General features: G+C 35.8%; 1 protein-coding gene across 1 annotated transcript in view; it reads left to right on the forward strand.

Annotated features, from left to right (window-relative positions):
- PTPRQ (protein tyrosine phosphatase receptor type Q) overlaps window positions 1-10,360 on the forward strand; it is a 254,741-nt gene extending 244,381 nt beyond the window's left edge. Inside the window, exons 58-61 of the mRNA XM_089921589.1 lie at window positions 607-755; window positions 4,078-4,213; window positions 9,949-10,087; window positions 10,323-10,360. Coding sequence (XP_089777715.1) covers window positions 607-755; window positions 4,078-4,213; window positions 9,949-10,087; window positions 10,323-10,360 — 462 coding nt within the window. The remainder of the gene's footprint in view (window positions 1-606; window positions 756-4,077; window positions 4,214-9,948; window positions 10,088-10,322) is intronic.
- Window positions 10,361-11,166: the final 806 nt, after the last annotated feature.

Genomic DNA, 11,166 nt, shown 5'->3' on the forward strand with positions numbered 1-11,166 from the left:
ACCAGTTAATATCAAATTCTTAGGTAGACAGGGGAAGAAAAAGGAGGAAACAACTAGATCACTAAGTTTATCTTATTTTATAAAGAAACTGTAATATTTGATTTAAAACAGGAATTTCCCAAATCACTTATCTCTGTCTACATCCTAATAACTGGATTTTCTGTTTAATCCAGAACCAATACAGAAGCGATAGCATAGGATCCCACTTATATAACGTAAAGGCCTATAAACACAGAAAATGATATAAGGATCTTTATAGTTTCTGACATTATCAGATACTCTCTACCTGTGCTGTGAATAATCTGTGAGTGTGTTTAAGTTGTTAGGTCACAATTGTTCAAAATCTACTACTCTGGTGTTACAAAACGTTACATTATATTTGCATTTAAATACCCTACACTACCATCTGCTTGCAAGCCTTCTCATTGTTTGCATTCATACAGAAAAGGCAACTTTCTGTATTGTAGCAATAGTAGAAGCCTTCTCTTATAGGAAATTATGAAAACACAGTTTCTTCTGTTTGGTAAATTGTCATTTTACAAGATCACCTTGAAAACCTGGCAAGTCAGCTGTCTTATCATGTTTCTTTAATGTCATTTTGTCTAGCATGGGGATTGCATGACCATTAGACAGTGTAACTTTACTGCTTGGCCTGAGCATGGGGTTCCTGAAAACAGTGCCCCTCTAGTTCACTTTGTGAAGTTGGTTCGAGCAAGCAGAGCACATGACACCACACCTATGGTTGTTCACTGCAGGTAAGAAAGAGAGATTTTTAGAACCTCTGAACGCTAGAAACACTAGAAATGGTACTGAAACTCAGCGTGACCTTTTTATTATCACGACACCATTGATTTTCTGGCAGAATGTTAATGTAGATTCAATCCAGCTTTTACTTTTCAGATATTTTACTGGTTATAACAAATCGAGATGTAGTTTTATAAAAGGTTAGATGGTAGAGATAAAATGAGTAATGACTATGTCTAAAAGCAAGGGAAAATATATATCCTGGTACAGGAATTTTCCTGAAATCTTGACTGGATTATACCTCTCGAAGGCCTTCAAATTAAAAACGAAAGAATTGTAGCCCATTTTTGATGTGGCTACACATCAAATGGATGAGTGTGGGTATGTAGGATTTTTTTATTTTTACGAATAAACATCTGATCCTTCATTATTTCAACTGATATTAGTCTAATATACTAATTTAAACTTTTTTGCAAAAGCAAGTTTCTAGATTTGACTTACAAAGAATAAAGAAAATGAACTTTAAAATAAAGGTCAAATTAAGTGACCAACCCAAGCATGATTCAGAGTTTTTACAAACTATTCAAATATCTTTCTTTGACCTAGCTTTTTGAATATGATAAATAGAATGTGACCATAAATGAAGATTTTTCCCCTCTTTATTTTCACTGGTATTTTATACCACTGAAATACCAATACTCCCCCGCAAAAAGAAATAAAACTCACAGTTGTTTAGAATTCAGAGTTCTGGACATATTGATATGATTTATGATTTCTAACATGATATATCTAAGTCAATCTCAACATGAGTTTCGTCAACAGTTGTAGTTTGTAAATTAAAGAAAAAGTGGGTGATAATATACTGTTTTATGATTCCACTTATATGAGATACCTACAAGAGGTAAATTCATAGAGACAATAAACTGGAATTGTGGTTACTAGGGACTTGGGAGAGAGAGAAATGGAGAGTTACTGTTTAACGGGTACATAGCTTCTGTCTGGGATGATGAAAATATTCTGGAAACAGATAGTGGTGTTGGCTGCACAAGACTGAATGTGCCTAATGCCACTGAATTGTGCACTTAAATATGGTTAAAATGGTAAATTTTATGTATCTTTTGCTACAATAAACAAATTTAAGTAATATCTTTTAACCCATTATTATTAATTATAATAATTCCAGAAATTAATTGATGGATAATTATTCTAATGGGAATATACTATAATTAATGTGGTTAAATATGTAAGAAAATATTAATCCATCCAATTCTTAAACTTTTTTTTAGAGGAAAAAACTCAACATGTAATTTAAATGAGTCTACATCTTCCAGGAATATTTTAGATTTTTTAAATTGTAAGAGTAATACACAAATGCTTGCTCATTATGAGATATCTTTTTTACATTTAAAAAGCATATAGAATTAAAAGTAAAAGCCTCATTCTTACCCTCCCAATTCCATATCCCCTCCATATATATAAAATTTTTAACAGATCAGTATATAGTATAAATAGAATAACAGTTTGCTTATAAAGTCAGTGATTGATTTTAAACTGGCATCATTGATGATTAAAACGGATAGTAAGCTTCCTTCAGCTTCTCCATATTTTACATATACACTGCCACTGGATTAAAACAGTGGATTTAAAAATCCATTAAAAAAGAAAAGTACCATCTCTCTTGTAGCCTCAAAAAGAGTAGTCTCCTCCTTTGTGATTTAAATACATAAAAGAGACCAGAGAAAAAGTATGCTTATATTAACAATCATTTTAAAATATCATTTTAAAACTGTCTACTAAATGATTACCTCCAACCCCAGCTTCTCACCTCAACTTTAGACTTATACATTTAACTTCCAGTTTAACCACAACATTCTGAAAATTTGATGTGTCCAAAACAGAACACTTACATCAGTCTCCAAACTCCCTCCTTCTCATCCCCATCTTGGTAAACAGCAGTCCACTCTGCTTTGTACAGAAACCCTAGACTCATCTTCAACTCTCTGCTTCCTCTTACATTCCACATCCAACCCAACAGCAAATACTCTGATCCCTGCCCCCCATCATCTCTTCACACACTCTCCCCACCCTGGTCTCCTTGCTTTTCTTTGAACACACAGAACGCTCTCCCACTCAGATCTGTTCTCTTCCTGCGCCCTCAGGCCGTAATGCTCCTCTCCCAGGTACCCAGGTGGTGCACTCCCTAACCCTACTCAAGTTTCTTTTCAAATATCACATTGTCAGAGAACCTTTCTCTAATGACCCTGTCCTACCCTATCACCTTTTATCTCCTTAACCTAATTTATCTTTCTCCATAGCACTTATTGCGGCTGGGTGTATCCTATGCATGTTTCTTTGTTGTGTGGACTACCATTCTCCATCCTCTAGAATATAAGCTCCATAAGTTCAGGGACTTGGTATTGTTCACTGCTGTACCCCAGATGCCTAGGACAGTGTCTGACACTCAAAATATACTGAATGATGTAATGACTGATTACTCTGTTCGGGCATATATGTGTATGTGTTATAGTGATCAGATTTATGTTGTAATGCTATTTCTTAGGTTGAATCATAGGTATTGTCGACATTAGAATATTTTTCACCTACAAAGATGGCAGTTTTGTGATGTTCAAAATAACATTTAAGATTAGGTGACCTTTCAAATTTTTTTTTTTCAGATTTACTTCCTATATTAACCATTTAAGTACCTAGGAGTCTTGTCTTTCTAATTGGAATTTCTGAAAAAATCCTGTCAGGTTTATCAATTAACAGTTTATATGGAGCACATACCTGTCCTTCAGTATTAAACTAATTTCTTAAAAGGAAATAGCTTTCCAATTTTATTATCTATAGGAAGGAAAAGAAAATTCTAGGGAAGGTGAAAAGAACACATGAGAATCTATCAATGTGATGCAGAGGAAGTACTATATTGGCTAAATATTACAGTTGACATTTTTCATGTTTAGCATTCCTATTGGTAACCAAAAATATATTCAATAAAAAGTTTCTGGGGTTAAGAATTTTCAATGACTTTTAAAAATCTTCCCCATACTTCTCCAACTACAACCCTTAAAATATTATGAAAGAAGAGGGAAGGTTCAACTGGTTAAAAAAAAAACTCAAATATTTGACAGAGTATTTAACGATAATCATCTGGCTCTGTCGAAACAGTCTTGGGAACAATATAAATCCAAAGAAGCTCCAAAGAAAATCTACCTTCAATAAGAAAAGAAACTATTTATAATTTATTGCCATCATAGTTTATTTCCTTCGTCACAATCAACATAAACAGGCTTTTTGCTGAATAATTTGCATGTAATTTCACTCTTCCTGCAGTGCTGGAGTTGGAAGAACTGGAGTTTTTATTGCTCTGGACCACTTAACACAACATATAAATGATCATGATTTTGTGGATATATATGGATTAGTAGCTGAACTGAGAAGTGAAAGAATGTGCATGGTACAAAACCTGGTAAGATATCTAAAACTTCAAGCAGTTATCAGCTCTAGAATTTCTGCCTGGAAGGATCTTAGTGGCAGTGATCTGGTAGACATGGACTTGAACTATATTAGCAAAGCAGACATTCTCTTTTCCTACATTATAAACCTCTGGGTGGGGGCAGGGTCTTGGGGACGGCAGCTGATGGGGATTACAGGAGAACTGAAACCCACATGCCCCAGTTATCCTTCAGCACTGTTACTGACTACTCATCCTACCCTGTTTATACTGATAGGCATATAGAAAATAATTCATTAAATGGATTTGTCTTTAGCCTTTGGGAAGCTTAGAAAATGAATCAAATTAATTTCTTTTGTAAACATGCTAGAAGTTGTATTTGGGAAAAGTTTATTAACTATTACAGGTTTCTATGTATTTCACTTGTCCATATTTATCCCTTTTTATTAGTAGTACTAATAATGTTTGTTATAGCATGTCATCAACCAACTAACTGGGAGTTGTTTGTTTTGTTGTTCTGGTTTGGACGTAAAAATATTTTTAAAATATAGATTTTTGTCATTAAAAAAATCATACGATAGGGTGCTTCCCTGGTGGCGCAGTGGTTGAGTCTGCCTGCCGATGCAGGGGACACGGGTTCGTGCCCCGGTCCGGGAGGATCCCACATGCCGCGGAGCAGCTGGGCCCGTGAGCCATAGCCGCTGAGCCTGCAGGTCCAGAGCCTGTGCTCCGCAACGGGAGAGGCCGCAACAGTGGGAGGCCCACGTACCGCAAAAAATAAAAATTAAAAAAATTAAAAAATTATACAGTATAATGGTAATGAAACTAAAAACCCTGTTGAGTGTCTAGTAGGTTCCAAGTATTATACTAGATCCTTTACATGTATTATCTTATTTAATTCTTTATTTGTAAGGCAGGGCCAATGAAACTAATCAACAGACTAGGTATTATGGTCTCTGCTTTACAAATAGGGAAGCAGATGTTCAAGAATTCAGTGATATTTAAAGGTCAGAGCTAAAATTCAAACCCAAGTCTGTCTAACTATAATACATAGGCTGTTCCTGTCATATCTTTGGATTGATACTTTTATGCTACAGAGAGATTTTTCTCATAGTAAATATACAGTTCTTCTATAACGGTATTTTCCAGGGTACCTACTAGAAAACACAAGTGGCTTTACAGTCATTAAAGGTGTGAGAAAACAGGCTCTTTGCTAAAATAAGTTTGAGAAAGAATTTCTTAGAATTACAGCCTCTATGCTAATGTGCATTGACAATTATAAATACAGAGCCCTTGTGGACATTTCCCAGACTTATATGACTATGAAATCCTTGAACACTTTTTGACCCCAAAACCTATAATGCCATGATGTCATGGAACATTAATGTTCTTAGGAAGATACTGCTCTAGACCAGAGACATCCAAACTTTTAGGAACACACATCCCTTTCAGGAGAAATGTTTGAGCATTCAACTCCAATACATATATATTTATTCTTAAAATGCAGATTGTGCAATTATGTAAATTATAAAGCGTACACAAGAAATTGAAAAACATGAGATAAAGGTCAAATAAGCAATTCTGACAACCTTGCTAATACTGGTGGCTTCATATTATCATAAGGTATTTTCAAAAGATAAATACTTAGCAGAAAATAATTGTTTCAATAGTGGTTTTAAATTCATGTTTTAAATTTTGTAATTTTTTTAAAAAGTGATCTAGCTTTTTGTCAGATCTGATTACGCTGTTGTTGCTTTCACCTCACAGCATGGCTCTAAGACGGTTATTCTAGGAGCATGAAAAGTGTCAGCACTGCCATTTTATTGTCATTCATTGGTGCTTGCCTGACAGATCTTATCTTTAATCCACAGTCTCTTTGTAGGAATCTTTTTAAGCCACTTCAATTATGTGATGGCTAGGTAAAACTAGGTACTGTAATCCATGTGCATTCCCTTATATGCTGAAAGGGAGCACATGAGTGAAGTATCACTGTTCCCTTAGGAAACTTCAGAAATGGACTTCAACTTGTGGCTAGGCTTGGCTTCATGGGTATGTAGCCTATGCAGTCTCACGGGTCCCCACGCTCAAAAGGGCCTTGCATTTGATTTAATGTTTGCTGACACTGTTTTGAAAATCTTTAATAATTTTTGAGGAAGGAAACTCGTATTTTCATTTTGTAGTGGGCCCCACCAACTATGTAGCTGGTTGTTATCCAAAGATCTTTTAAGGGCTTCAAGATCAATACGACCATTAATGATTATTAAAACCAAATTCTTTCCTATTTTTAGTTGAGAACAAGAATAAATAGCCAGCATTTTCCTCGCATATCCCTGGGTGTACACATGTGCACTGGTGATCAATGTTCTTGGCATTGATCGAGATTGGTCGGCTCTCTAGGATAGGTTAGAGGGTGCAAATGATTGGGATATTTCCTTGTAGAGACTAGATTCGGTCTTCAAATTACAGAAGTCGAATTTTGTCATGCTCTACAATTTTGTGGAACCAAACTTTGTAAAGAGTGTGTTCAAGCATGCCTGTGAATAATTGCACACAATTTAGTATTCAGTATATGCTATAAACTTCATACATTATGCTGGAATAACCAGCCAGAGGAAAATGTTGCAGGTTGGGTAGGGGGATGAAAAGAGCCTGAATTTTGGTGTCAGAGAATTGAGTTCAGATTCCAGTCCTGCTAATTGCTGGCTTTGTGACTTTGTTTAATTAACCTCTCTGAGTTATTTCTCTTTTGTAAAATAGCTGTGTTACACTTTTCACAAGTCTATTGTAAGTATTAAATAAGAGAAGGTATCTAAAGCACCAAGCATGCAGTAAACGCCCAGCGTGCAGTAAAGGTCTGACAATATAGTTGTGCCGATCGCTTTTTAAGATAAAAAGGTGGCAGTTCGTTAAAATCCTGATAAACACTTACTGAATCAACAGGTAGAAGTCATGAATATTAGTTGGCATGTTTGAAATAAGTACATCTTCATCGATATTCAAGAGAAGTATAGGGCTTCCCTGGTGGCTCAGTGGTTAAGAATCCGCCTGCCAATGCAGGGGACACGGGTTTGAGCCCTGGTCCGGGAAGATCCCACATGCCGCGGAGCAACTAAGCCCGTGTGCCACAACTACTGAGCCTGTGCTCTAGAGCCCGCGAGCCACAACTACTGAAGCCCATGTGCCACAACTACTGAAGCCCGCGCGCCTAGAGCCTGTGCTCTGCAACAAGAGAAGCCACCACAATGAGAAGCCTGCACCCTGCAACAAAGAGTAGCCCCCACTCACTGCAACTAGAGAAAGCCCGTGTGCAGCAGCAAAGACCCAATGTAGCAAAAAATTAAATAAATGAATAAGTAAATTTATAAAAAAAAAAGTATAGGTAGCCCTTCCATAAGAGGTTATAAAATTAAGATACATCCATGTTTACTAAATAATTAGCCTCCATTTTGTAAATGATATAAATCACAATTCTCAGATCCTCGCTTAAAATGTGGTACTCCAAAGCTCTCTTTCACCGGACTTTGTTCCCAGAAGCTATGCTCTTTACTGTCTTTTCTCTGTGATGAAAGAAAGGAAAATGACCACACCTTGGCTCCAGTCCTTATAAACCAGCATTGTCTTGCACAAGAGTGGTTTCTTAGTTTCTTCTCTTGCACTTGGGAATGATTCCAATTTCTGTGAAGAATGCTGTCTCAGCACATACTACAGTGGCCATGGCCAGGGGTGGGGAGGTGGGAACCTCAGCAATATATCACCACTAAAAGACACCAGAGGGCCCAGACCCTGGAGAGAACCTAAAGTTCTTTCACTGTCTACCAAAACACAGTTCATAGCAGCCCCAGGAGATCTAAAAGAGCTTTCTGAGAAAATACTCTGCAGTGAGGTAATATCCTGAGATACTATTCCTGCCTGAAAAAAAGGATTAATCTGGATGAATCCCTTTCCTGCTCTGGTTCTCTTGAAAATTGACTGATGTGAACTCCTGAGGTAGAAGAAAAAAGAATAACATATTTTTGGTGCCTAATTTTTTGCCACCAACATATATACATGGCTGGCCTTAAATCTCACAACATAGCTTTCCTGATCCCCCAGATGAGGAAACTGAATATCAGAAAAGTTTAATTCTTAAGGTAACAGGACTATCTAGGGTAGAAACTGGAACTGAACTCTTCACTGCCTCTTCGGCAATAACACGCCACGGCAGAGGGATCTTGGAAAATGTAGTACTGCCCTGTGGAGCTCAGCCTGCCCTGCTGGCAGAGTTTACACCCATCATTCTTTCCAGTGGAGAAAGATGAGATTGGGACAGTTAGAAGTTTCACATATCAGATGTGACTTCAAATTCAAATGTGTTTTTTTTTTTAAAATACCAGAACTCATAAACTTAAATGACTGTTGTTTTCAAAGAAATTATACCATGTCAATATATTTCTGTCAATAATGTTATTCATTGTGCAGTGCATATCTTAAAATACTCATTTGGAATTACCCTGAGAAGAAATTTAACAGCAATTTCAATAGAATTTTTATTACCTTATAACAATCCTTCATTTCTTACCAAAACTGAATTATGTAACTTGATCATCCACCTCACAAACTTGATCCCTAATGACTTCTGAATGTTCTCCAAATCAAGTCTGTCCTGAAATGGTAAAGATCTGCTAACTGTGAGAATTAAATGAGGCTAAGTCAACATTCATTACGCAACTACCACATTCCAGGCACTATTACACACAATGGGAATAGAGCAGTGAATATGACAGAGTTCTGTCCTCATAGAGCTGACAGTGATGAGATGTGTGTGGAAACATCCACGAAGAAATAGGTATTCCTAATAATGACCAACAATCTCTAGAGACAGTTTCAATAGTGAAGTTCCAAAAAGGTTTTGAGGTGTAGCAGCAATAGATATGAATATAATTTCTTAAGATGGTCACTTTAGAGGACATTCTATTTAAATCAGTTGTCAGTATGTGTGTGTGTGTGTGTGTGTGTGTGTGTGAATCTTAAACATTTGGTTATATTCCTTTAACCTCAGGTACCTTCCCTATGTAAAAATGAGGGTGCTTTTCTATGACTGTAACCTTAACTACCTTTGGGAAAGTCCAAACCCAGAAATGCTAACAGTTTATTGAATTATATTGAATAAACTTAAAGAACCCAGATGGTATTGAATTTCATCCTAACTTTAGATGAAATGTTCGGAGCCCTGCCTTATATTTACAAATAGAGACCAGATCCTTGACATTAAGTAGGCCAAATGTTGGGTGATTAACAGAATTGTTAAATATTTTAAATATGCTGATCGTGTGTAGATATGCTCAGTCACAGCTTTTGAAAGTAAATTTAGTATCTGCATTCCAACAGCCATTCTAACAAGAAAAATATTTAAGAAAAATTACTCAATTATGCCTAACAGGAAAAAGGAAACTTATAAACAAATTTGAATAATATAATTTGCTACTTTTTAAAATTACAGAAAGAAAGAATATATGAACACTTAGTATTTAATGACAAGTAATTTTAAAAACTGGAGACTACAAAAAGCCACAGGAATTTAGTAAATCTTATGTTTGAAATGATAAAAAATCATTTATATTCATGGTAAATTCTGTGCCTCTAATTTAGCTATTTAACATTTGTTGAGTTCAATATTACTTTTCACTGTAAAAGTATAGCCCCCCCCCGCCCCCGTATAAGAAAATCCCTACCCCGTCCATTTATTTAACCATCCTTTCTTTGGTGTCTAGGCACAGTATATCTTTTTACATCAGTGTGTTCTGGATCTCTTATCAAGTAAAGGAAGTAATCAGCCCATCTGTTTTGTTAACTATTCAGCACTTCAAAAGATGGACTCTTTGGACACCATGGAAGGTAAACAGAGGCAATGTATATCAATTTACTACTAGTTTACCACCTATAGCAGGAGCATTAATTTAATAATAACCGTATGTTGAAAATGTTTTAGAAGCTTGGCTGGCACACATATCAATTCTTTAATTTCTCTCTAATCCAAGTTAGGATAATAGCCTTTCCGATACACTATATTTTTGTCATGAAACATTTAAATCTTTTCAACTGTTAACTTCAATTCTCTCTTGTGACATGTTACTTTATATTATAGGTGATGTTGAGCTTGAATGGGAAGAAACCACCATGTAAATATTCAGACCAAAGATTACAACTGGAAGATATTTTCAAATCCCAGGGGCCAAAATACCCCCTTACTCTTCTGAATTAAAATGTGCAACCTTAAATAAAACTCTACGCTTCCCTTACTGTGCCTTACTAAATGGATTGACATTTTATGAATAGTTCTAGGAAATAGCTAATTCAGGATAGTTATCTGTTTTGTACAGAATAAATATTATACATGTAAAATGTTTAAGAAGAGATATCCCAGAGATTTTTGAAGCCTTCTATGTTTTGGGAATGAGCCAAATATAAAATTATTATTATATTTACATTAATGTTTCAATGTGAATTTTCCCTACATATTGGATTTGATCTTGAACAAAAGTTGTAAATGTTGATTCAGTAGTGTTATTTTGGCCTCCAGGGTGTTGACTTTTCTCGTGGGTAACTTCCAGGACTGTCATAATGATCTGTACTTCCATGTATGCCCCTGTGTTTTGAATCCCCTGTTTTATGAGTGCTGAGATATCATCTCATGATCTCGAACAGCTGAACAGTAACCCCCTGACACTGCTGGGATTACTTAGCCTTTATACAACACACAGTAGCTCTTCGGGTACACTTAGGGCTATTTCAATTGCATTGTAATCTTTAGTTTGAAAAACAAAAGGAAAAATTAAACAGTGCAATTGCTCATGTGAAGTTGTCGAGTACTTTTGTAGCCTGTCTGCATTTGTACATTTTCAGGAACAAGCTGTACCACTATATTGTATATTTGAATACATAGTTAAATGTATCAGTATTTTTCCATTAGATATGTATGCAACCTAATA

The sequence above is a fragment of the Delphinapterus leucas genome, chromosome 11, assembly GCF_059928025.1.
Source record: "Delphinapterus leucas isolate spDelLeu-1000000601 "Yukka" chromosome 11, BTC_Dleu_Yukka2, whole genome shotgun sequence".
NCBI lineage: Eukaryota > Metazoa > Chordata > Mammalia > Artiodactyla > Monodontidae > Delphinapterus > Delphinapterus leucas.